Genomic DNA, 25,266 nt, shown 5'->3' on the forward strand with positions numbered 1-25,266 from the left:
TGGAGAAGGAAGAAACTTGAGTAGAAAAAGTTAGACCAGGTGTGGTGACTCATGCCTGTAATCCCAGCACTTTGGGAGGCCGAGGCGGGCGGATCACAAGGTCAGGAGATCGAGACCACAGTGAAACCCCGTCTCTACTAAAAATACAAAAAATTAGCCGGGCGCGGTGGCGGGCGCCTGTAGTCCCAGCTACTCAGGAGGCTGAGGCAGGAGAATGGCGGGAACCCGGGAGGCGGAGCTTGCAGTGAGCCGAGATCGCGCCACTGCACTCCAGCCTGGGCAACAGCGTGAGACTCCGTCTCAAAAAAAAAAAAAAAAAAAAATACAAAAATTAGCTGGGCATGGTGGCACACGCCTGTAGTCCCAGCTACTCAGGCAGCTGAGGCAGGAGAGTCGCTTGAACCTGGGAGGCAGAGGTTGTATTGAGCCAAGATTGCGCCACTGCACTGCAGCCTGGACAACACTCTCTCTCTCTCAAAAATAAATAAATAGGCCGGGCGCGGTGGCTCAAGCCTGTAATCCCAGCACTTTGGGAGGCCGAGACGGGCGGATCACGAGGTCAGGAGATCGAGACCATCCTGGCTAACACGGTGAAACGCCGTCTCTACTAAAACATACAAAAAACTAGCCGGGCGAGGTGGCGGGCGCCTGTAGTCCCAGCTACTCGGGAGGCTGAGGCAGGAGAATGGCGTGAACCTGGGAGGCGGAGCTTGCAGTGAGCTGAGATCGGGCCACTGCACTCTAGCCTGGTTGACAAAGCGAGACTCCGTCTCAAAAAAAAAATAAAAATAAATAAATAAATAAATAAATAATAATAAACAGAAAAACAAAGTTAGACAGCCATGGATTTACATCCAACCTCTGCCAAACACCGGCGGTGTGGCAAATCACTAAATCTCTATGATCCTTGATTTCTACATCTGTGAAATGGGGCTAAACGGCCGGGCACAGTGGTTCACGCCTGTTCTCCCAGCACTTTGGGAGGCCGAGGTGAGCGGATCACCTGAGGTCAGGAGTTCGAGGCCAGCCTGTCCAAAATGGCGAAACCCCGTCTCTACAAAAAATACAAAAATTAGCTTAGCCGGGTGTGGTGGTGGGCACCTGTAATCCCAGGTACTCTGGAGGTTGAGGCAGGAGAATTGCTTGAACCCGGGGAACGGAGGTTGCAGTGAGCTGAGATTGCACCACTGTAGTGTAGCCTGGCCACAGAGAAGACTCTCTCTAAAAGATTTAAAAAAAAAAAAGCGAGGGCGGTGGGGGGGTGCTAATCATATCTATTTGCAAAGCTGTTTTGACAAAAAATGTAGCATGAGGCATATGGTACCTGCTTAATATTATTTTTAGAGACAAGGTCTTGCTTTGCTGCCTAGGCTGGAATGCAGTGGCGTGATCACAGCTCACTGTAGCCTTGAACTCTTGCCTCAAGCGATCCTCTCGCCTCGACCTCCCAAAGCGCTAAGATTACAGGCATGAGCCAAGAGCCTGGTCTCACTTAAATATTAGCCATTTATTAGCTGTTGATGTTAAGCTACCTAGGACTGCGCTTGGAACCAAGAAGGGGGTGGTTAGGGGGTGGTGGAGGAAGCAGGGCCTAGGTGTCACCCAGTTGGAAGGATGGGCAGAGGGACTGCCAGGCTGGCTATGAGCAGGGTCTGGGGGCTGACCTGCTGAGGGCGGGCTGTGCTGTCCATTGTCACACTCAGGGGTGTCCGCTGGGCTGGTGCTCCATTGTGGGGCGGGGACAAGCCGCTCCACTCAATGCTCCTCAGAGAGCTCGTGGCGTTGCTCCATCCCTGACCCGGTGGCGTCCCGCCCTCGGAGAAGGGGAGTGAGACAGACGGACACAGGCAGAGACAGGCGGCAGGGTTTATTCCGGTCCTCAAGCAGCCTCTCCGCCGTGGGCGGGTCCCTCCCTGGGCTCCAGGCCCCGGCCGCCGCCGGCCGGCAGCCTCCCGCGAGGCCGGGCGTCTCCAGGACAGCCGGGTGGGCCCGAGGACGCGGGGTGGACGCGACGGAGGGTGCGACGGGCACGGTGGCGGCGTCGGCGGCCGCACTGCCACAGGCGGCGGAAGCGCGCGCGAAAGTGGCGCGAAGCGAGCGCGTAGACTAGCGGGTTGAGGCAGGAGTTGGCGTAGGCCAGGCAGTGCGAGGCCAGGCGGCAGGCGTAGGTGGCCGGGCTGAAGGCGAAGCGGCCGTACCAGAAGCACAAGATGAGCGCGTGGTGCGGGCCCCAGCAGAGCGCGTAGAGCGCGGCCACAGCCAGCATGGCGCGCCCCGCGCGGCCCGTCGCCCTCCGCCGCGCCTCGGCCGCCGCGGCGCCCGCGGGGCCCACGGCGGCCCACAGGAAGCGCAGCGTTCGCCCGTAGGCCAGGCTCACCACGGCCACGGGCAGCAGGTAGCCGGCGGCGAAGGTGGCCACGTCCAGGGCGCGGCGGCGTCCGTCCTCCCAGGCGGGCACGCAGAGCTCCAGAGCGCCGTAGCGCACGGTGCCGTAGTAGCTGAGGTAGGGCGCCGAGAAGAGCGCCGCCAGCAGCCACACCAGCCCCACCACGGCGCGGGCGTTGCGCGGCGTGCGCAGGGCGCGCGAGCGCAGGGGGTGCCGCACGGCCAGGTACCTGCGGAGGGCGCCGGGTCAGCGGGGTGGACGGGTGCTCTCCCGCAGGGGCCCGCTCCACGCCCCGCACCGGGGCCCTACGGCCCGATGCGCCTCCTGTGAACCGTGGGGGACGTGGCGGGGATTAAGAGTGTGAACGCGCAAGGTGCTTAGAGCAGTGCCTGGCACCTAGCAAGGGCCCGATCCCAGTGAGTTGTTATTTCTAGGATTATTTTATGGATGCGTCAGATGAAGCCCACAGAGAAGTGACCTGCCCAGGGTCATCAGGTAGAGTGAGCCTGGAATTGACCCCAAGTTTCAAGCGGCGGAAGCAGATGTGTGCACAGCTGGGCAAGGTGTGGGCAGTTTTAAAATAGCTGGGCTGGGCGCGGTGGCTCACGCCTGTAATCCCAACACTTGGGAGGCCGAGGCGGGCGGATCACCTGAGGTCAGGGGTTTGAGACCAGCCTGTCCAACATGGCAAAACCCCGTCTCTACTAAAAATACAAAAAATTAGCCAGGTGTGGTGGCGCACGCCTGTAATCCCAGCTACTCGGGAGGCTGTGGCAGGAGAATCGCTGGAACCCAGGAGGCAGAGGTTGCAGTGAGCCGAGATCCAAAAAAAACAAAAAACAAAACAACAACAACCAAAAAAACTGATGAACGCATTCGTGAGCTTCTTTTGCCGTTCCTATCACGCTTACAGAGCACTTACTATATGCCAGAGCACTTACTATATGCCAGACCCTGTGCTGCCACTTGAGACTCAGAGGCGTCCTCTGGAAGCTCACGGTGGAGGAGGGGAAGGGCAGGACAGTCCCCTCAAGCATGCCCTGCAGGTGCCCAGAGGCTGCTTTCGAGGGGTCAGGGAGCTTTTGTTTCCTGCCACCCACCTCCCTTTCTGGTCCCCCACTCCTTCCTAAGGACAATGAGGATCTGTTCAGGACTCCTCCCCCCACTCCCGCCCACACAGCCCTGCCCAGCCAGGCCCCAGGCACAGCGCACCTGTCCACCGAGACAGCAGCCAGCGTGAAGCTGCTGGCGTACATGGTGAGGTAGATGAGCAGGTGCACAGCCTTGCAGACGAGGGCCCCGAAGAGCCAGGCATCCAGCGTGTAGATGGTGGCCTGGAAGGGCACGCAGCACAGGATGAAGCAGAGGTCCGCCACCGCCAGGTTGAGGATGAACAGATCCGTGGTGCTGCCAGGCTCCTGCCAGGCACTCGGGCCAGGCTGCAGGAGCACTGCCAGCACCAGTCCGTTTCCCACTGTGCCCAGCAGGAAGATTAGGGCAAAGACCACAGGCACTGCCACGGCCCCCACACTCCCTGGACTGTCCAGTGAAATGTTCTGGGCATCAGCCATCTCCCCATCAGACGGGCACCTAGGGAAGAGAAGCTGGAGTCCTCAGGCAAGAGCCCCCAGTTCTGGTTGCTTGACCCTGGGATCTAGCTCCCCCGGCCTGGGTCTGGCCAGGTATTCTGGGCAGGAAGCTCGTGGGAGATGGAGGAGGGGAGAGCAGAGCCGAAGTCATCGCTGAGTCCCACTGTGTGAGCAAGCTCGTGGTGTTCAAGGGGTGAGAGTTCCTCAGTTTCCTAAGGAACACCCCTAGAGTCTTGCCTGGAAGGCTACCTAGGTATTTGAGGGACACTTCCAACCCACCAGACTGGGGAAGGCACAAGAGAAGTAGGATGAAGATGTGGCGATGGGGGGAGGGGCAAGCGCAGAAGCTGGTATATTTTCCTTCTCAATGGGGATCTGAAGCTCAGGGGAGACCCTGGGACATGGGTTCAGGGCTTTCTCACTACAAGCTGTAACCTCAGCAAAACACAGGTAACATCCCTGAGTCATTGGAGAGTTCAGTATAGTGAGATCACCACAATGGCAAAACTGGGAAGACCGTGTAGGTCACTGCTCCCTCTCTGCACATAGGGAAATCGAGGCCCAGAGAGGGGACATGGGAGGCTAATATCACAGAATGGCAGCTCTGGGGCTGTTACCACCCTGATATCCTGCCTTCTTAGCTAGAGTGCTCATCTGAGAGCCTGTAACAGGTGGTGCCTCTGACAACCTGTGCCTGTGTGTGTGTGTGCACACCGCGCCGATGCTCACCCCCATCCCACTCTACAGCCCATGTCTCCTACTACCTGTGGATCCCCTTGCAGGCTTCGGACTACTGGGGTGGTGGGACAAATTAGGGGAAAGGAGGGCCAGGCAGGGAGGAGGGAAGAAAGGCAATTTCTGCCCCCACCCCAGCACCCAGCATGCAGTAGGTCCCCAAAGCCCAGGATGGGCAACACCCACCTTCACCCTGGGCAGTGGGCTTGATCCTGGGTGGAACGGCTGGGCTGGGGGGGCCTCCTGGTTCAGCAGCTGCCCCTCGGTGCCTCCCTGCAGGTATTGGTCTGCCTTCTACTTCTCCCCCTTCGCCTTTAAGGCCCCTCCTCTCCTCTGCCCCCTGTGCTGAGCTAGAGTTGGACACTCCCTCTGGAGTAGCCACTGGCCACTTCCTCCTCAGTCCCTGATTTCCCCCAGGTGGCAGGCTCTTCTGCCTGGCTCTTCTCTGCCTCTGCGTTGCTGCTGCCTTTTCCTCTCTCTGCAGCCAGTAACCCATTGATCTCGCTCTCTGTGATTTGCTTTGTGGTTAACCCCTCTGTGCCCAGGGCCCAGCCAGTCCCTGGCACTCCCACCTCCCGTGGCCCAGCCTGATGACTCCATCCCCTATCCCTGCACATTCTTGCTCCAGTCCATGTTTAGAAAGGGTTCCTAGGCTGGGCATGGTGGCTCCTGTCTGTAATCCCAGCACTTTGGGAGGCCGAGGCAGGTAGATCACTTGAGGCCAGGAACTCGAGACCAGCTTGGCCAATGTGGCGAAAACTTGTGTCTACTAAAAATACAAAATTAGCTACTCTGGAGGCTGAGGCAGGAGAATCGCTTGAGCCTGGGAGGCAGAGGTTGCAATGAGCCGAGATGATGCCACTGCACTCCAGCCTGGGTGATGGAGTGAGACACTGTCTAAAAAAAAAAAAAAAAAAAAAAAAGAGGCCGGGCGTGGTGGCTCACGCCTGTAATCCCAGCACTTTGGGAGACAGAGGCAGGTGGATCACGAGGTTGGGAGTTCAAGACCAGCCTGGCCAAGATGGTGAAATCCTGTCTTTACGAAAAATACAAAAATTAGCCGGGCGTGGTGGTGGGCACCTGTAATCCCAGCTACTCAGGAGGCTGAGGCAGAGAACTGCTTGAAGCCAGTGGGTGGAGGTTGCAGTGAGCCAAGATCATGCCACTGCACTGCAGCCTGGGTGACAGAGCGAGACTCTGTCTCAAAAAAAAAAAAAAAAAAAGATTCCTAGTCTTGACTGGGGTTTCCTGGAGTGGGAAACCAGGACTTGAGTCTCCTTTCAGCAGACTACAGAGACTCCTCCCTCAGGCCCGCAAATCCTGAGACCCTTCTCCAGAAGCTCTGTCTAGGGCCTTAGTCCAGCTGGAGCCCAGATGGTTTAGGTACCTGTCCAAAAAGTCTGGCTTTACCTGATAGCAACAGGGAGCTACTAAGGTTCTAGAGCAGAGACATGACCTGCACATTTTCTTTTTTTCTTCCCCCACATTGTCTTTTGTAAGAAGTTTGTTATGGGCCACATGCAGTGACTCACGCCTGTAATCCTAGCACTTTGGGAGGCTGAGGTGGGCGGATCATCTGAGGTCAAGAGTTCAAGATCAGACTGGCCAACATGGCAAAACCCTGCCTCTACTAAAAATACAAAAAATTAGCTGGGCATGGTGGCACGTACCTGTAATCCCAGCTACTCAGGAGGCTGAGGCACGAGAATCCCTTGAACCCAGGAGGCGGTGGTTGCAGTGAGCCGAGATCACTCACACTCCAGACTGGGCAACAGAGCGAGACTCCGTCTCAAAAAAAAAAATATATATATAATGGCCCGGGGTGAAAAGGATGGACAAAAGGGGAGAGATTTGATGAGTGACCTGTTAGGAGCCTCTCGTCTAGGCAAGAGCCAAAGACGTGAATAGGTCTTGGTGAATGGCTGTGTGATTCAGTCATGGAGTTCTGGCCTGAACTGCATGGAGAAGGGGGGACCACATGACCAAATGCCTCCAGAAGGTTAAGGAGGCTAGCACCTGGGGAACAAGGTACACTGGATTCAGCAATGAGGAGGCTGCTGGTAAACAGGTGTATTGAGGGCAAAAGGCAGTCTGCAGTGAGTTAAGGAAGGGAGGGGAGAGGTGGAGGGACTGAGTGTAGTGTTTTTAGAAGCTGAGGGTGGGGTTGGGGAGCATCAAGGGGAAGTGCATAAGGGGAGAGAAGACAGTGTGAGGGGCACTGATGGAGCCAGGACTTGCATTCCAGGCCGGAGGAGCTGGGGTAGATGATCAGAACTAGCTTCTTAAGGCTGGGCATGGTGGCTCATGTCCGTAATCCCAGCACTTTGGGAGGCCAAGGCAGGTGGATCACTTGAGGTCAGGAGTTCAAGACCAGTCTGGCCAACACAGGGTGAAACCCGTCTCTACTAAAAATTAGCCAGGTATGGTAGTGCACACCTGTAATCCTAGCTACTTGGGAGGCTGAGGCAGGAGAACGGCTTGAACTCGGGAGGCGGAGGTTGCACTGAGCGGAGACTGTGCCACTGCACTCCAGCCTGGGCAACAGAGCAAAACTCTGTCTCAAAAAACAAACAAAAAAAGGAAAGAAAGAAAGAGAGAGAGAGAGAGAAAAAAAAAAAAGAAAAGAAAAGAAAAGAAAGAAAAGAAAAGAAAACTACCTCCTCAAAGGCCCCGGGGTTTTCACCAGGGCTCAGAGGTGCCTCCCTAAAGCCTTCTTCACCTTCTTCAGATGCAGAAAATCCTCCGTTTTTGGAAGCAGAGTCTCATGGAACTGAAACTGTTAGGAATCTGATCTAGACTTGCCAAACCTGAATTCAGAACCTTCAGAATTGAATAATTTTTTTTTTTTTTTTTTTTTTTTTTTTTTTTGAGAGACAGTCTTGCTCTGTCACCCAGGCTGGAGTGCAGTGGCGTGGTCTCAGCTCACTGCAAGCTCCGCCTCCCAGGTTCACACCATTCTTCCACCTCAGCCTCCTGAGTAGTTGAGACTACAGGTGTCCGCCACCAGCCAGACTAATTTTTTGTTCATGTATTTTTAGTAGAGACGGGGTTTCACCGTGTTAGTCAGGATGGTCTCCATCTCCTGACCTCGTGATCCGCCTGCCTCGGCCTCCCAAAGTGCTGGGATTACAGGCATGGGCCACCGCACCCAGTCAGAATTGAATTAATTCTGAATATAATTCAGAATATAATTGCACAACTGAATTGTAGACTCTTATGATCCCTGAATGGCGAAACTCATCTTGGTGGGATTTTAGAACCTTTGACAGATCTGCAACCACTGAGTGAAAGTAATGCACTCTTAGACCCCCAGAAGCCTGGATGAATGTGCATGCCTGAATCCTGGAACGGGCTGGAAGGCATCTGAGGTTCATAACTTTGCACTCCTGGCCCTTGGGAGCTCCCCTGCCCACAAGGTCCTTCTTGGCCTAAGGCAAAGAGCTCCCAGCAGCGGCAACGCTATGCTGATATGAGAGCGGAGGTGGAGGGAAGGAGGAAGGAACAGGCAGCCATAAAGAGCGCTACCGTGGGGCTAGACCTTGGGTGCGCCCAGTGCCACCTCCTCCATTCACTCCTACTGCCGCTTCTGGTAGCCCGCGGCCGTGAACCCCGTGCCCGACGCAGAGAACAAGGACATTGCGCCCTTGGAGCGGTCCCTAGAGCCTCTGATTCTGCAGAACGCGGACTTACAGCTGATCCACGGCCAGCCCTCCCGCCCCGCGTGGCCCTACAGCTTGTCGTGGGCGGCCGGCGACTACCCGTAGGCGCCCAAGCCGAAACACGTGCACCCAGAGGGGTTGCTGCGCCTCCTTCGGACACCTTCTGGATGACTGCGGAGGAAGCGTGGCGGAGGACCCGGGCTGGTGCACCCGAACACACTGAGCTGCGGGTTGGCAGACGGCGTAGAGCGCTACTGCGGCCAGCTGGCCTAGGGGATCGCCACGCTGACGATGCCCGCCCTGCCAGCCCGGCAGCGCAACGCCAGGGGCGGCTCCCGGGAGCCACAGGGGCGGCGACACACTTTCTGCTGTTTGGACCTCGCTTCGTGCCGCCTCACGTCGGTCTGGATGAACCTGGGCCCTCTGTTCTGGCCCCGCCGAGTGCACACTAGCTGCCACACTTCACCCCGCGGCTGCCCCTGGCGCTTAACATGACCTGCCGGCTAGCGCAGACCACGCTCATCAAGCTGCTGGCTTGGCACTACTAGTTGAGCCCTTGTGCACATCCCCTGCAGCAGCGCGCCTGGTGCTACGTGCCTTACCCGGTGGTGGCGGGCTGCAAATATTCCTGCCGCTAATGTGGCCACAGCTACCCCAGCCAGGCTGCCTTCCACCCTCACACTGACCCCCCGTCCCCCTCCCCCAAGCTCCTGGACCCCAGCAACGAGGTCCCCTGGATCACAGGCTTTCAGATCCCCGGAATCCCAGCTTTCAGATCCTGCAGGGTTGGGCTGGAGCCCAACTCACATTGTTCATCCCAAGATAACGGGCAAATGGGCGGGCTGGAGGTGCCGGACGTCAGAGAGAGACGTAGGGCTAGTTTCATGTCGTTAATGATAAAGGGCCTTTTCATCCTCTGCCCAAAGCAAACTAAGAGCTTCCCAAGGCCACATCACTCTCAGGTTGGAGCTGCGGTGACTCAGACCCCACTCCCCACCACACAAGGGGTCCACAAGGCTGCCAGGGAGAGATCGCCCTCCTCCCGCAGGCCCCGCTAACAGGAGAGCGGCGAGCCATTGTGGGGGACAAGGGAGGATGGGGCCTTGGCAGCAGCAAATCACCCCTCCTGGCCTTGACTGCTGGGCAGCCCAAACAGCCGCGGCCCAAGGCCCCCAGTCTGGAGGGGCGGGGCGAGCTGGCGGCCGAGGCCCGTGCTCGCAGCACCCCCTGGCGGCTGATCATCATAGGCCTTGGAATGAGCGAGATGGAAGGGCCCCAGACCTCAAAGCATAGTGGCAGGAGGACTGAGGCACATACAGGGACTGGGGCTTGCCCAAGGCCAGAGTAAGGCAGGGAAAGAGTGGGCTTGAACACAGGGTTCCAGACTGTCCGGAGCTTCCCCAGGGGTGATCCTCATTCTTTTCTTTGGGGCCTGAATCCTCTGCCTCTCCTTCCAAACATGGACACCCAGCTTCCTCCTATCTGGGCAGCGACAGGACATCTTCCAATGGGGAGGAAGAAGCAGCTAGACTCTAGACTCCGGGACGGCAGAGTAGCACGGTGGTAGGGTAAAGGGCCTGTGGGGTTAGTTCTCAGCGGCCCTCCACAGCAGCACAAAAGCTACCCAAGACACACGGTGGCCCATGCCTATCTCCCAAAGGCCTGGGTCCCATCTTTTTTTTTTTTTTTTTGAGATGGACTTCTGCTCTTGTTGCCCAGGCTGGAGTACAATGGTGTGATCTTGGCTCACCGCAACTTCCACCTCCCGGGTTCAAGCGATTCTCCTGCCTCAGCCTCCTGAGTAGCTGGGATTACAGGCATGCGCCGCCACGCCCGGCTAATTTCGTATTTTTAGTAGAGACGGGGTTTCTGCATGTTGGTCAGGCTGGTCTCGAACTCCTGACCTCAGGTGATTCGCCCGCCTTGGCTTCCCAAAGTGCTGGGATTACAGGGGTGAGCCACCGCACCCAGCCACTGGGTCCCATCTTAATCTAGGGAAAAGGTCAGTGGAGATCTGGAGATCTGCAGTCCTCAGGAGCCTCCCCTCAGAGCCCTGGCTCCTGCCGGATTCTTCAACCGGCCACAGGACTGGGCCTGACCAGAGACAGTAAAGCAGACCAGAGTGTCACAGCCAATTTTCAAACTGTTGTTTGACATTCTCACAGCCCTCAGTGCAGGCCACGTCCCAGCCCAGCTCTGGGACTTTGGTTCAGGGCTGAGAGCCTCTGCTCTGGGCCGATCGAAAACCTCCTTTGACCCTGTAGCAGCAGGTGGACCTTGGCTCTGCTCGTCCCTACCCAGAGCTCAGGGCAGTGCCCCGTGCAGTCGCCCCACTTCCACGAAGGCCTCCACACAGCGGTCAATGTCTTCCTCACTGTGCACTGCTGAGATCTGTACCCGGATCCGGGCCTTGCCCTTGGGGACCACAGGGTAGCTGAACCCGATGACAAAGATGCCTGGGAGGGTAGAAAGCAAGGGCGTGCCAGAACCAACAGGCTTGGGGGCAGAACACAGAGGGCAAGGGAACCGTCCCAAGTCTCAGATTTGGGACTGCCTCATGGCCTGGGTTTTTTTTTTTTTTTGAGATGGAGTCTTGCTCTGTCACCCAGGCTGGAGTGCAGTGGCGCGATCTCGGCTCACTTCAAGCTCCGCCTCCCAGGTTCACGCCATTCTCCTGCCTCAGCCTCCTGAGTAGCTGGGACTACAGGCGCCTGCCACCTCGCCCGGCTAATTTTTTTGTATTTTTAGTAGAGACGAGGTTTCACCATGTTAGCCAGGATGGTCTCAATCTCTTGACCTCGTGATCTGCCTGCCTCAGCCTTCCAAAGCGCTGGGATTACAGGCGTGAGCCACCACACCCCGCCTGCCTGCAGTTTTCAAGCTTGGATAGACAGCTGGCCTAAGAGGCCGCAGTGTGGCCAGGGGCAGCAGGGAGAGGGGTGGTTCACAGTCTACGGGTTTCCCTTTCTCTTCTCTCAGGACCCATCACCAGTTCTCTCGTCCCAGCACACTTACCTCTCTTCAGCATGTCATCCGCCATGCGAGAGGCCAGCCGGGCATCACCCAGCATCACAGGGCAGATGGGATGGCTGGCTCCTGAGACAGTGAAGCCAGCAGCTTCCATCTTACTACGGAACCTGTGGGTACAAGGTATCACAGGTAGCTAAGGGGCCGTGGAGCATTCACACCCACTCCTCCCAGGGACCAGGCCCGAGGTCTGTGCAAGAAGGATCAACAAAGACAGTTACAAGTTCTAAGAGGCAGATGGGAGCCAGGCAGGGGGCAGATAGAACAAAAAGGGAGACGGAAAGACAGGATGGACAAGAGGGAGACACAGAAGCTAGAGGGGAGAGGCAGAGACAGAGGAGGGAGGGGAACAGGCAGAAGCAGACCTGGTGGGCACAGAGCTGTCTGTGGGCCTGGGCAGACACACGAGCCTGGCTCTCACCATGTCCCCTGGCCCCCGAGCCTGCCCCATCCCTGCTGGGAGCCGCACCTCTGGGTCTTGGCAGCCATAGACTGGACAATGGTATTACTCTCCATGAGTAGATCTAGGGCCTTGGAGGCGCAGCCAACAACAGCAGGTGGCAGACTGTTGGAGAAGAGGTAGGGCCGGGCGCGCTGTCGCAGCAGGGACACCAGAGGCTCAGGCCCTGTCGTGTAGCCCCCTGAGAAGAAGGGAAGAAGTGGGGGGAGGGGTTGGTCAGGGGCCAGAGCCTACCCCAACCCCCTCCTGAAAGTACAGTCCATGCTGCCCTCCCCACTTCCCTGAGCCCCTCCAGGGCCCTCCAAAAGGACAAGGGGATCCCAGGGACACAACCTCGCAGGTACCTGATGCTCCACCCAGGGCCTTCCCCAGGGTGGAGTTGATGATGGTGACCTGATCCATCACGCCCAGCAACTCATCCGTACCCCTGCAAGGGAAGCTGCCACTGCTGTCACTGCCTCCTGAGAGCCCAGGGATCATGGATCAGGCTGGGGACTGGCCTCCGCATTTCCCAGCCACCCTCAGAAGCCCCACCCCAGGCCTCAGGTGCCACATGGTCCCACCGTCCTGTGGGCCCCAGGAAGCCAGTGGCATGGCATTCATCCACAAAGACCAGGGCGCCATATCTAGAGGCGAGGCGGCAGATCTCCTGCAGGGGTGCGATGTCGCCATCCATGGAAAAGGCCCCATCGGTGGCCACCAGGCGCAGCCGATGCTTCTGCGGGAAAGACATGAACAGGTGGTGGGTGGTATCAAGCTGGGCCAAACCACCCATGTCTTGTGCTGCTTGGAACTCTGAGAGCTCATCCTGCCCAGTGCCCAGCACAGAGGTGAGCACAGAGGTGGGCACATAAGTACCACCATCTTGGGGGCTGGAACATCCTCTTCCTCATCTGTGCCTCTCAGCCTCACCCATCTCCACTGTGAACCCTGGGCAGTGAGAACGGGCTCAGGCCTCACTCTCCTGTGTAAGGTCCCAAAGGGCAGGCTGGTCTGGGACCAGGTCTTACCAACGTGTCCATTCTATCCTTATGCCTAGCAAGGGCCTGCCACACAGAAGGTGCTTGCTAAAACTTAAGGCAGGCCAGGCGCAGTGGCTCACACCCATAATCCCAGCACTTTGGGAGCTTAGGGGTTCAAGACCAGCCTGGGCAACATAGTGAGACCGTGTCTCTACTAAAAATTTTTAAAACTGGCTGGGTATGGTGGCTCATGCCTGTAACTTTGGGAGCCCAGGAGTTCAAGACTAGCCTGAGCATTATAGTGAAACCCTGTCTCAAAAACAAACAGGCCAGGCGTGGTGGCTAACGCCTGTAATCCCAACACTTTGGGAGGCTGAGGCAGGCAGATCACCTTAGGTCAGGAGTTCGAAACCAGCCTGGCCAACATGGTTAAACCCCATCTCTACTAAAAATACAAAATTAGCTGAGCACGGTGGTGGGCGCCTGTAATCTCAGCTACTCCAGAGGCTGAGGCAGGAGAATCAATTGAACCCGGGAGGCAGAGGTTGCCCTGAGCTGAGATTGCACCATTGCACTCCAGCCTGGGCAAAAAGAGTGAAACTCCATCTAAAAAGCAAACAAATAAAAAACTGGGGGGGTGGGCACCTGTAGTCCCAGCTACTCAGGAAACTGAGGTGGGATGATCGCTCGAGTCCAGAAGGTTGAGGCTGCGGTGAGACTGCACCATTGCAATACAGCCTGGGCAACAGAGTGAGACTCTGTCACTCACACACACACACACACACACACAGACACACACAGACACACACAGACACACACAGACACACACAGACACACAAAGGGAAAAACCTCAAGGCATCACGGTACAATAGAATAATGCTCTGGTGCCAGGCACAGTGGCTCATGCCTATAATCCCAGCATTTTGGGAGGCCAAGTAGGGTGGATCAACTGAGGTCAGGAGTTCAAGACCAGCCTGGACAACATGATGAAACCCCGTCTTTACTAAGAATACAAAAATTAGCCAGGCGGGGTGGTGCCTATAATCCCAGCTACTTGGGAGGCTGAGGCAGGAGAATCACTTGAACCAAGGAGGTGGAGGTTACAGTGAGCTGAGATTGCACCACTATACTCCAGCCTTGGCGACAGAGTTATACTCCAGCCTTGGTGACAGAGTGAAACTCTGTCTCAAAAAAAAAAAAAAAAAAAAAAGAAAGAAAGAAAGAAAAGAAAGAATAGCCGGGCGCGGTGGCTCAAGCCTGTAATCCCAGCACTTTGGGAGGCCGAGACGGGCGAATCATGAGGTCAGGAGATCGAGACCATCCTGGCTAACACGGTGAAACCCCGTCTCTACTAAAAAATACAAAAAACTAGCCGGGCGAAGTGGCGGGCGCCTGTAGTCCCAGCTACTCGGGAGGCTGAGGCAGGAGAATGGCTAAACCCGGGAGGCGGAGCTTGCAGTGAGCTGAGATCCAGCCACTGCACTCCAGCCTGGGCGACAGAGCGAGACTCCGTCTCAAAAAAAAAAAAAAAAAGAAAGAAAGAAAGAATAGGCCGGGTGCGGTGGCTCACGCCTGTAATCCCAGCACTTTGGGAGGCCGAGGCAGGCGAATCACAAGGTCAGGAGATCGAGACCACGGTGAAACCCTGTCTCTACTAAAAATACAAAAAATGAGCCGGGCGAGGTGGCGGGCGCCTGTAGTCCCAGCTACTCGGGAGGCTGGGGCAGGAGAATGGCGTGAACCCAGGAGGCGGAGCTTGCAGTGAGCCAGGATCGCGCCACCGCACTCCAGCTTGGCCGACAGAGCAAGACTCCGTCTCAAAAAAAAAAAAAAAAAAAAAAAAAAAAAAAAAGAAAGAAAGAATAATGCTCTGGGTCTGAGAGATTAGGGTTCAAATCTTGGACAAATCTCTGCTGTTTCAAACTTTCAGGCTATCTGTCTGTCAGTGAAGAGTTGGCCTCTCTAAGCCTCACTTCCTTCCCCAAATGGAGGCTGAGGGTGGGCCCAGGTATGGCCCCACCTGGGCCTCCTGCAGCTTGGCTTCTAGGTCAGCCATGTCCAGGTGGCGATAGCGGTACTTGTGGGCCTTGCACAGGCGGATGCCGTCGATGATGGAGGCATGGTTCAGCTCGTCCGACAGGACTGCGTCCTCCGGGGTCAGAAGGGCCTGGAGGGAGGCAGTGAGCGTAGAGCCATCACTCAGCCACCCTAGGCTTCTCCCTCGACCAGGATTCCTGCAAATCAAAAAACTGTACTGCCAGCCAGGCCGTTCCTCTGGGTAGAGAGGCAAGGCGTCCTGTGCTTCCATCTGGGCCCCCGTGCCCCAGTGCCGGGCTGGACCAGCGCCCTGCTCTAGTAAGAGGAGGCGAGAATATATTTGGTGAGTACCAGGCCCCCACCTCCCCCAGCCTTCCAGATGATGTAGCTTATCCCCCACAGTCTCTCAGGCTCCTTGCAAGCCCCAGGATTCCTCCTGGAGCACCTACCTGGCCCAACCTTGACCTCCAGAAGAAGTGGGCTCTGGAGCCTCTAGGCATGGCACTGAATCCTGCTAGGTTCTCCCGACTGCCCACCCCCAAGCCTTCCCCAGCCTAACAGGCCCCATCGACCCTCACCCGCAGGACAGCTTCCACACACCTCAAAGAGGCCGGCGTTGGCGTCAAAACAGCTGGGATAGAGGATGGCATCCTCCCGCTGGTGGAAGCGGGCTATTTTTGCTTCTAGATTCTTGTGGATGCTCTAAAGAAAATGAGTGAGACACGTGTTGATGCCTGTGGGGTCATGTGGGACAAGTCCGAGGGGACAGAGGCTTGGAGGACCACAGAGACCCAACCCAGAAAGCCTGCAGCCTCAGCCTCCTTACTTTCTGCCACACATGGGTGATCCCAGAGCTGCCAGGAATCTGGCAGACAGTTCCCATTGAGGAACTGGGGACCTGTTAGGTTCCCTTCCTGGGCAGACTTTGGTTTTACCATAGCAGTCTAAGGGTGGAATTACGGGAACTCGTGGAGAAGGAAGCGTGTCTTCCTAACACCACACTGAGTGTCTTTTTTGGTTGCCTAATGGCAAAGAAAAAGATCACAGAGGTAATTCTGGATTCATCTGGGCCTCTAATTTGTAGATTTGAAAACTGTTGGGTGTGGGTGAGGGCTTTGCTGGGAAGTAACTGGATGTGAGTCAGGAGTTCTGCCTCTGACATTCATTTCTCTCTCACCTTTCTGAGAGGGCAGTTAATGATAATCACAAGTAGGACCACAGACTCACTCTCTTTTTTTTTGGCAAATGAGACAGGGATTCTCTGTTACTCAGGCTGGAGTGCAGTAGTGAGATCATAGCTTACTGTAGCCTTGAACTCCTGGGCTCAAGTGATCCTCCCATCTCAGCCTCCCCTCCCTAGTAGCTGGGACAACAGGTGCGCACCACCACACCCAGCTAATTAAAAACTTTTTTTTTTTTTTTTTAGAGAGAGGGTCTTGCTATGTTGCCCAGGCTGGTCTCAAACTCCAGGCATCAAGTGATCCTTCTGCTTTGGGCTTCAAAAGTATTGAGATTACAGGTATAAGCCACCATGGACTCTTGAGCCAGGGTTCAAATCCCACCACAATAGGCTCTGTGCCTCTGGGCAAGTCACTTAACTTCTCTGGACCTCAGTGTCCTCATCTCAATAGGAAGAATAAGAATAGCACCTATCGGGCCGGGCGCGGTGGCTCACGCCTGTAATCCCTGCACTTTGGGAGGCCGAGGCGGGCGGATCACGAGGTCAGGAGATCGAGACCATCCTGGCTAACACGGTGAAACCCCGTCTCTACTAAAATACAAAAAATTAGCCGGGCGCGGTGGCGGGCGCCTGTAGTCCCAGCTACTCAGGAGGCTGAGGCAGGAGAATGGCGCGAACCCGGGAGGCGGAGCTTGCAGTGAGCTGAGATGGTGCCACTGCACTCCAGCCTGGGCGACAGAGTGAAGACTCCGCCTCAAAAAAAAAAAAAAAAAAAAAAGAATAGCACCTATCACTGAGGATTAATGACTTAATACTTATAATGTTCTTCCTTTATTTTTTTTGAGACAGAGTTTCACCCAGGCTGGAGTGCAGTGGCACCATCATGGCTCACTGCAACTGGGTTCAAGTGAGCAAGTCCAGCTAATTTTTGTATTTTCAGCAGAGACAGGTTTCACCATGTTGGCCAGGCTGGTCTTAAACTCCTGACCTAAAGTAATCCACCCACCTCGGCCTCCCAGAGTGCCTGGATTACAGGCATGAGCCATCACACCTGGCCAATAGTTGTACTTTTCTTAAAAGAATTCTTGGCACATAATAAGTACTATTTAAGTTTCATACTTATATAAATTTATTTTGTAACATTTGGAAAATAAATAATAGCCAACATTCATTGAGCACTACTACGTGCCAGGCTGTTCCATGCTTTTTTCTTGTTTTTTTTTTTTTTTTTTTTTTTGAGACGGAGTCTTGCTCTGTCACCCAGGCTGGAGTGCAGTGGCCGGATCTCAGCTCACTGCAAGCTCCGCCTCCCGGGTTTACGCCGTTCTCCTGCCTCAGCCTCCCGAGTAGCTGGGACTACAGGCACCTGCCACCTCGCCCGGCTAGTTTTTTTGTATTTTTTAGTAGAGACGGGGTTTCACCGTGTTAGCCGGGATCGTCTCTCATCTCCTGGCCTCGTGATCCGCCCGTCTCGGCCTCCCAAAGTGCTGGGATTACAGGCTTGAGCCACCGCGCCCGGCCTTTTTTTTTTTTTTTTTTAAGACAGAGTCTCACTCTGTTGCTCAGACTGGAGTGCAGTGGCGTGATCTCAGCTCACCTGCAACCTCCACCTCCTAGGTTCAAGTGATTCTCCCGCAGCCTCACAAGTGGCTGGGATTACAGGCACCCACCATCATGCCAGTTAATTTTTGTATTTTTGTAGAGAAAGGGTTTCGCCATGTTGGCCAGGCTGGTCTCGAACTCCTGATCTCAGGTGATCTGCCTGCATCAGCCTCCCAAAGTGCTGGGATTACAGGTAGGAGCCACTGCGCTTGGCCTATTCTAAGCATTACATGTATTAAGTCTTTAATTTGTAAGGATCTTATTGTTATTATCTTCAGTTTTCTTATGAAGGAATTAAGACAGAGAGAGGTTAAGATACTTGCCCACAGGAACAGGGCCACTAAAGGGCAGCACTGGCAACCGTGCTCCATCACAAGAGACCCAGAGCCCTCAGTCTCAGTTCCTGCCACCTACTCCTCTTTTCCTATAGAAAGTCAGGTGTGACCAGGCGCGGTGGCTCACGCCTGTAATCCCAGCACTTTGGGAGGTGGAGGCGGGCGGATCACGAGATCAGGAGATCGAGACCACGGTGAAACCCCGTCTCTACTAAAAATACAAAAAATTGGCCGGGCGCGGTGGCTCAAGCCTGTAATCCCAGCACTTTGGGAGACCGAGGTGGGTGGGTCACGAGGTCAGGAGATCGAGACTATCCTGGCTAACATGGTGAAACCCCGTCTCTACTAAAAATACAAAAAACTAGCCGGGTGTGGTGGTGGGCGCCTGTAGTCTCAGCTACTTGGGAGGCTGAGGCGGGAGAATGGCGTGAACCCGGGAGGCGGAGCTTGCAGTGAGCCGAGATCAGCCACTGCACTCCAGCCTGGGAGACACAGCAAGACTCCGTCTCAAAAAAATAAATAAATAAAATAAAATACAAAAAATTAGCCGGGCACGGTGGCGGGTGCCTGTAGTCCCAGCTACTCAGGAGGCTGAGGCAGAAGAATGGCGTGAACCCAGGAGGCGGAGCTTGCAGTGAGCCGAGATCGCGCCACTGCACTCCAGCCTCGGCAACAGAGTGAGACTCCGTCTCAAAAAAAAAAAAAAAAAAAATTAGCTGGGTGTGGCAGCACACCTGTAATTGCTGCTGCTCCGGAGGCTGAGGCATGAGAATCACTTGAGTCTGGGAGGCGAAGGTTATGGCAAGCCAAGGTTGTGCCACTGCACTCCAGCCTGGGTGACAGAGCAAGACTCTGTCTCAAAAAGAAAAAAAAAAAAATATATATATATATAAATTTTCTTGGCCAAAGCTTTTCAGCAAAACAGAGGCCTGCACTCAGCCTTTCTGCTGCACAGCTCTGGGGCCAACAGTGGGCCCAGGGCCGTGGATGAGCTGAGCTGGCTAAACCAGCCCTGCTGACTGTGGGAAGCAGGCAGCTGGGGTCAGTTCCCACAACCCCCCACCACTCACTGTGTACCTGGGTTCCGCAGATGAAGCGGACAGAGCTGAGGCCAGCTCCAAACTCCTCCAGAGCCTGCAGACCTGCCTGGATCACCTTGGGGTGGCTGCTCAGGCCCAGGTAGTTGTTGGCACAGAAGTTAAGGATTCCTGAGGTGAAGGAGAGGAGATAGATACAGCAGCTCAGGTGGGGCAAGGAAGGGCCTGGAAAGATGACAGTGCCAGGCCCTGGGGAAATGGTCCAGAAAGGAAACAGACCTGGATTCACCGTTGAAGAGGCACCAAATTCAACAGCTACAGAGGGAGGGTCAGTGCTACACATCTTGAAGATGAGAAGTTTAAACTTTTTTTTTTTTTTTTGGCAGGGTCTAGTTCTGTCGCCCAGGTTAGAGTACAGTGGTGCAATCATGGCTTACTGCAGCCCCAACCCCCCAGGCTCAAGCAATCCTCCCACCCAACCACCTGAGTAGCTGGGACTGCAGGTGCGTGCCACCATGCCCAACTAAATATTTTTATTTTTTGTAGAGATGGGGCCTCATTATGTTGCCCATGCTGGTCTTGAACTTCTAGCCTCAAGCAATCCTCCTGCCTTGGCCTCCCAAAGTGCTGAGATTTCAGGCACAAGCCACTGTGCCCAGCCTAAACTCTGGCTTTGAATCACATTCTACCCAAGGAGGAACTCAAGCCTTCCTCACAGGCTTCTCCTGTGCCTGAAGACCACCACTAACTCCTTATCTGACCCCTTGGTTTCCTTGTGGGTTAAAGAAGAGGGCTGGGTCAGATGCCTGCTGCAGTCCTGGAACTCCACAGTTTACTTTGCTGCCTGGTACAGAATCACTTCCCCAAAGGTGGGTGCCTGAGATACCAGTCCCTGAATTCTAAAGCCCAGAGTGAACTTCAACAGCTGACCTCAGGAGCAAACACGCCAGAGGGGAAAGTTCACACAGCCTGGGAAAGGCAAAAACAGGATGAGAACTTGTGTCTCCTAATTTCCCATCTTTTGACTGGCTCTAAGCTTCCCCTGAGGGAGAGAAGGGATTACCTGGGACCTCTATTTTACAAATGAGTACAACAGCACCAAGGGTTCTATGCCTATTTCCTGGCAGAAGGCAGCTTTGGGATCCTGTTGATCATCGCCACTCACCTGAGGCCTGACACGAATAAGTCAGGCAGTAACCACTGGTTAGAATGAAATGAGGGAGGGCTGGGAGCGGTGGCTCACGTCTGTAATCCCAACACTTTGGGAGGACGAGGCGGGCGGATCACTTGAGGTCAAGAGTTCGAGATCAGCCTGGCCAACATGGTGAAACCCAGTCTCTACCAAAAATACAAAAATCAGCCGAGTGTGCTGGCACTTGCCTGTAGTCCCAGCTACTTGGGAGGCTGAGGCATGAAAATCGCCCGAACCCAGGAGGCAGAGGTTGCAGTGAACCGAGATCTCACCACTGCCCTCCAGCCTGAGCGACAGAGCAAGACCAGATTGCTTGCTATGAGTTTGGCCAGGAAGCTGTCCTCTCTGGCCAGTTAGGCAATGTTCCAGCTCCAATATTCCAGCGCTGCCTGCAGCTAGCTGGGGGCTTTTGGGCAAGCCATTTCACATCTGTGGATTTCAGCCTCTTCGTTTGTAAAATGGAATTAGTCATTCCTGCGTTTAGAAGTTAGCAGGAGTTCACGTGCAGCAACAACTGGTAGAGGCCTTCACAAAACAGCCGCTCAAGAAATGCGGGTTTTCTCGCTCCGGCCTTCCCACCACCCTTCCTTGCAGTGTCACGGTGGGAGCCAGCTGGGTGTCTCTCTCCTTTTCTCACGCTCACACAGGGCTGGTCCCAGCCCTGCCTTCTGAGCCAAAAAGGTGCTCAAGGGCAAATCACCTCCCTCCGTCAAAACGGGTTTAACCAGGCTAGAGTCAGTATTAGGAAGCCGTAAAGTCGCCCTGAGAGATGCGAAGGGGACCAGTAGCTAAGAGTGTAGGAGCCGCCCACCCCCGCCTCCAAGCCCTCCATTCCAGCGCAAGCTCGGGAAAGGTCTTGGAACGACTCCGGGAGGGAGAGTTACCTCCGGAGACGCCGTCCACGTGGATGTGCGGCCCCTGACGGGACGTGATGACCCGCTCACTCTTCCAAGTGCCAGCTCCACGGATCCCTTCCAGCTCCCCCTCCAGAATGCCGCGCAGCTGGGCCAACGCTGACTGTGCGCGGCAGCCGCGGGGCACTCCGAAGAGCGCGGCGCGCCAGGCGTTCCCAGCCCACATCGCTCCTACCTCGCCCGAGCGTCCCTGCCTGCCTGGGAGCCGTGCGCATCGCGGACGCAGCCTGGTCACGTGGCCGGGGGCCGGGCTCCAGCAGCCAATCGGAGCGAGGGGGGCTGACTTAACGAGTGGGAGGCGGGCCTAAGGTGGGTGGGCGGTGCCTGGCGGGATCCGCCAGGGACCAAGCGACTTGACTTGTAAGTTGAGACTGCAGAGGTCCGGGTGGCAGAAGGGAGGGAAGGGGGCGGAGGAAGTCGCGTCAGGGCCCAGCCCACCAGACTCCCCACCGCATTCCCACGTACTCACCTCTCGGCCGGAAATGGGGTGCCCTCTGGACCCCAAAGGCAGAAGCCTAGAAGCCGGCAAAGGCACGTTCCGCAGCCTCCGGGACTAAGGATTCCTGGCTTCTGTCCAGCTCCTGTAACCCTCCCCCCATTCTCAGGTGCAAACGCCCCAGATGTCCCCACTGCCCGCCCGCCTAACCGCTCCGCATTCATCCCCCAGTCTTCAAAGTGAGGAAAAATACACCGCTCAGTTTCTCCCGTTTCCGATTTATTTTAAAGTTTTAAAAAGACAGCAAAATTTTCCCGGCACAAGTAACACTTGTTTAAAAAAGGCGGGGGGGGGGGGGGAGGGGGACGCGCAAGTACGCGATTTTTCTATTTTATTAAAAATAAGAGAAGGACAACTGTACAGGTTTTTTCTCCCAGCTCCCGGGCGTGAAACTAAGTACTAACCCTAGATATGTATATATACACATACACACACATGCACACAGATCTAGCTCTGTAAAACTACTTAGCAAATCCCAAATCGACTGCAGTATGTCTTACTGTCCACTGCCCGCCCACTCCCCCTCCCCCTCCCCCAGCTACAACTACTTATAATAAAAGACTCAAATAAAAGAGATCGGGAGGTTTTAAGTGGCCGCAGCCCCACCAAACCAAGCAAAGACACCTCTTGTACAGGAGGAACAAAAATCCCAGAAGAAAAGTCTTCCTAGGACACAATCCATCGATTGCATGGAAAAATCCAAGTTTCAACAGGGCACACTGAGGCACTTGGCTGACTCCCCACCCTTCCCCTAAAGTTTTCACTCCGGTTTAACAAGAGAATTTTGCTGAAGCCACAAAGATCCTCCAATGGCTACATCCTAGCTGACTGGGACAAGCTATGGCTTCTCCCATCCAGCTGTCACTTGGACCCCACTCCCTTTCCCTAAGACAATAGGGAGACCGAAAGGGCAAACTAACAGAAATGAGAAGGAAACTGGGTTTGGGCCCCCACTGCTCACCACTGGGAGGTGGAAGTCAGCCCGGTGGCAGTTTTTTCCACCTCCTTCCTTTGCCGGCTGGCTGCTCCCTACCACCTCTCTCCTCCTGGCCAAAGGTTCTGAAACTCTCACGACGGGTGCCCAACTCAAAGAAAGCTCACTCACCCTAAAGATACTCCTGCTAACCTCACGATTCCTGGGTTCCCTTCTCATCTAGCCAGAACATACTGCCTTGTGTCTTCTCCCCACCCCCATCTACCTTCATGGCAAACAAACCAACAAAACACACAAGCCCCCCCCCCACCCCCGGCAAATCCCTAACCCGGTAAGTAGGTTAATAGCAAAACAAAATATAAGTACACTCTCATCATTATAGAGATTGGTTGTTGCTGTCCTTGCACAACTGGTTAAGGAAAAATGAATTATTCTGTAATTTCTGAAGAATCCAAATCCTGTCTCTTACAAAGTCAGAACAGAAGGATGCAAAAGGTGGTGGTGAGCATCAAGACAAAAAAGGAGAAAAGTATTTACAGAAAATAGGAGACAGGAGGGAGTGTCTGCAAGAAAAGACTTCATTGTCACTTCTTCTTGCCGGCCCTCTTGGCACTGGACTTTGCTTTGGGTTTCACTGGTTTGGCCTTCTTGGGCTTGGATGCCTTGACCGGCTTGGCTTTGACAGTCTTGGGTTTTTTGGCTTTCTTGGGCGTGGCAGCCAGCTTCTTCTTGGCCTTCTTGACTGGGGTGGCTTTGGGTTTCTTGGTTGGGGCTTTGGAGGCAGCCTTCTTGGGCTTGGATGCCTTCTTTGGCGTGGCTACCTTCTTGATTTCCTTCTTGGTCTTCTTGAAGGCCACTGACTTCTTGGGCTCGTCGCTCTTGGCTAGCCGGAAGGATCCCGACGCCCCCACCCCTTTGGTCTGCTTGAGGACACCGGTGGTGACCAGGCGCTTGATGGACAACTTGATCTGCGAGTCAGCGTTCTCACCCACCTTGTAGTGGCTCTTGATATACTTCTGGATGGACTGGCGCGAGGAGCCAGCGCGGTTCTTCTCCGCCTGGATGGCAGCCACGATCATATCTGAATACTTGGGGTGGTCTGTGGACTTCTTGGAGGCCTTGGCCCGCTTGGGCTTGGCCGCAGGGGCGGACGTGGAATTCTCGGTCATGGTGGCCTGTCTGGTCCGGCTGTTGAAGGCGCCTTCCAAAAGGCCAGCCCTCGTCGGAGGCTGAGCAAAACCTGCCTCGGGATGTGCTCTTGAGCCCCTGACTACCGGGCCAGTCCGGAGTGCGGCTCCCGGGGATGCGAGCGAGGAGTCGCTGCTTATCCTTTCCAGCTGGGGTGTCGGGAGAGCCGGCTCTGCGAGGCCCAGCCCCGCCGGTCTGTCGCTTGGTCTCGGCGCCGGGCTCTGGCTCTGGCTCTGGCTCTGGCTCTGGCTTTGCCTCTGCCTCTGCCTCCGCCTCCTCTGCCTCCCTTTTCCCAGCTCCGCGTCTGGCGCTTGGGCGGCGCATCCGGGTATTTAGCGGCGGCGGGCGGACCGCGGTGAGGACAGGGCTGCTGGCTGCCTGCTCCCGGCCCGGAATGGCGCTGCGCCGCCGCCATCTGTGTTTCTTCCGCCGAGCAAATCCGACCTTTCCCCCCGGCCCGGGCCTTCCCGCTCCCCGCCGCCGCCCGGGGCCGCTGCCTGGCTCCCTGGGCTTCCCCGCCGGGCGGCCCGCTGGCCCGGCCGCCGCCCCCCGCGCCCGCCACGCGCCCCAAACGGCGCCGAGGACCGCTGGTGCGCCGGCACATTTCCCCTTTGCGGGGGGCTGGCTCTGCGGGGCTAGGGAGCCCCGGTGTGGGAAACCCCCCGTAGCAAAGCTCTCCCCTGAGGCTACCGGGGGCTCCACTCCCGGCCCGCTGCGGGGTCCCCTAGCCCGGTGGAGCTGCCGGAAAGCGGCCCCAACTAACACACGCGGCCCCGAGCTAGGCGACTCCCAGCCGGGCCGAGCCGGGACAGGGGGGAGGGGTCGCTCCCCCGGGGTCCGGTCACCTCTCGGGGGTCACCCCGCCACCGGTCCCTCCACACCTCTACCCCTCTCTGTCCATGGGGCCCCCAAGGAAACTTTCCCTGGAAGAGTTGGAAGGGCACTTTCAAACTTTGTCCCTTCCCCCTCCTCTGCCGTCTCTCCCCCAGCGCGCCCCCCGACTTCTGCCTTGAGGTCCCCTCCTGAGGCCGAACCCCCAGTGCTGCCCGGACCCTCTGAGAGATGAGGAGGGGCTCCCGGGTGGCCTCTTCTCCTCAAAGACCCCTACATCTCCCATATACCCTAATCGGGAATTCGTTTATATGCTTCTCTTAGCCTGGAAGTTTTGGGGTGTCAGAAGCAGAACTCGCTGCCCCCATCCCTGAGGCCCAGCCTGAGGGTTCAGTCCCTGTTCCAAGGCTCCTTGAAGGCAATGTGGGGGCAGGGGGGGCGGTCCACAATGGAGAAGCTGCCCCAGAGGCTCTAAACAGGGACGGTCCTGGGGGCCCCTGTAATGAGGAGAGGCCCTGAGTGCTTTGGGGACTTGGGAAAGCGGGGCGCTGGGGTAGAGGTCGAGGAGGGGGTTGTATCCCTTGGGTTGTGACCTATCTTCGGAAAGTGTGCAGTTCAGAGAGCCGTGGCCGCGACCACCGCCATTTTGCTGGGAAGATGCGATGTCTTTGTTAAAATGCACACAGATTTTCCCGTGCTGCC

The 25,266-nt window shown here is 56.0% G+C and overlaps 3 protein-coding genes across 4 annotated transcripts; all 3 read right to left on the minus strand.

Moving 5' to 3' along the window:
* Window positions 1-1,850: 1,850 nt before the first annotated feature.
* GALR3 (galanin receptor 3) lies at window positions 1,851-11,506 on the minus strand. Of its 2 annotated transcripts, XM_045363661.3 has the most exons (4): window positions 11,385-11,433; window positions 4,897-4,983; window positions 3,599-3,976; window positions 1,851-2,615 (listed from the first exon to the last, which is right to left on the minus strand). In XM_045363661.3, exons 3-4 carry the CDS (start codon window positions 3,955-3,957, stop codon window positions 1,880-1,882), a joined length of 1,095 nt encoding a protein of 364 aa, XP_045219596.2. In that variant the 5' UTR covers window positions 3,958-3,976; window positions 4,897-4,983; window positions 11,385-11,433; the 3' UTR covers window positions 1,851-1,879. The 2 variants fall into 2 exon arrangements, with proteins under 2 accessions (XP_045219596.2, XP_065378224.1); XM_065522152.2 differs by lacking the exon at window positions 4,897-4,983 and having other exon boundaries at window positions 11,385-11,506.
* On the minus strand, window positions 10,495-24,039 carry GCAT (glycine C-acetyltransferase). Its single transcript, XM_005567337.4, has 9 exons — window positions 21,086-24,039; window positions 19,050-19,180; window positions 15,456-15,557; window positions 14,839-14,985; window positions 12,420-12,574; window positions 12,201-12,283; window positions 11,866-12,037; window positions 11,385-11,506; window positions 10,495-10,825 (listed from the first exon to the last, which is right to left on the minus strand). The coding sequence occupies exons 1-9, from the start codon at window positions 21,279-21,281 to the stop codon at window positions 10,674-10,676; spliced, it is 1,260 nt and encodes a 419-aa protein (XP_005567394.1). The 5' UTR covers window positions 21,282-24,039; the 3' UTR covers window positions 10,495-10,673.
* On the minus strand, window positions 21,814-24,039 carry H1-0 (H1.0 linker histone). The gene has a single exon (XM_005567339.5). The coding sequence runs from the start codon at window positions 23,712-23,714 to the stop codon at window positions 23,130-23,132; it is 585 nt and encodes a 194-aa protein (XP_005567396.1). The 5' UTR covers window positions 23,715-24,039; the 3' UTR covers window positions 21,814-23,129.
* Window positions 24,040-25,266: the final 1,227 nt, after the last annotated feature.

This window comes from Macaca fascicularis, chromosome 10 (genome assembly GCF_037993035.2).
Source record: "Macaca fascicularis isolate 582-1 chromosome 10, T2T-MFA8v1.1".
NCBI classification, from domain to species: domain Eukaryota; kingdom Metazoa; phylum Chordata; class Mammalia; order Primates; family Cercopithecidae; genus Macaca; species Macaca fascicularis.

Bases quoted from the DNA above. Each gene is read 5' to 3' on its own strand.
- GALR3 (XM_065522152.2), bottom strand. From the start codon at position 3,957: ATGGCTGATGCCCAGAACATTTCACTGGACAGTCCAGGGAGTGTGGGG. The intron at 2,616-3,598 runs GTGCGCTGTGCC...CGCCCTCCGCAG, and splicing joins GCTGCTGTCTCGGTGGACAG to GTACCTGGCCGTGCGGCACC.
- H1-0 (XM_005567339.5), bottom strand. From the start codon at position 23,714: ATGACCGAGAATTCCACGTCCGCCCCTGCGGCCAAGCCCAAGCGGGCC.
- GCAT (XM_005567337.4), bottom strand. From the start codon at position 21,281: ATGTGGGCTGGGAACGCCTGGCGCGCCGCGCTCTTCGGAGTGCCCCGC. The intron at 14,986-15,455 runs GTGTGTGGAAGC...GCCTCCCTCCAG, and splicing joins CCAACGCCGGCCTCTTTGAG to GCCCTTCTGACCCCGGAGGA. The intron at 12,038-12,200 runs GTACCTGCGAGG...CCTTCTTCTCAG, and splicing joins GGCCCTGGGTGGAGCATCAG to GGGGCTACACGACAGGGCCT.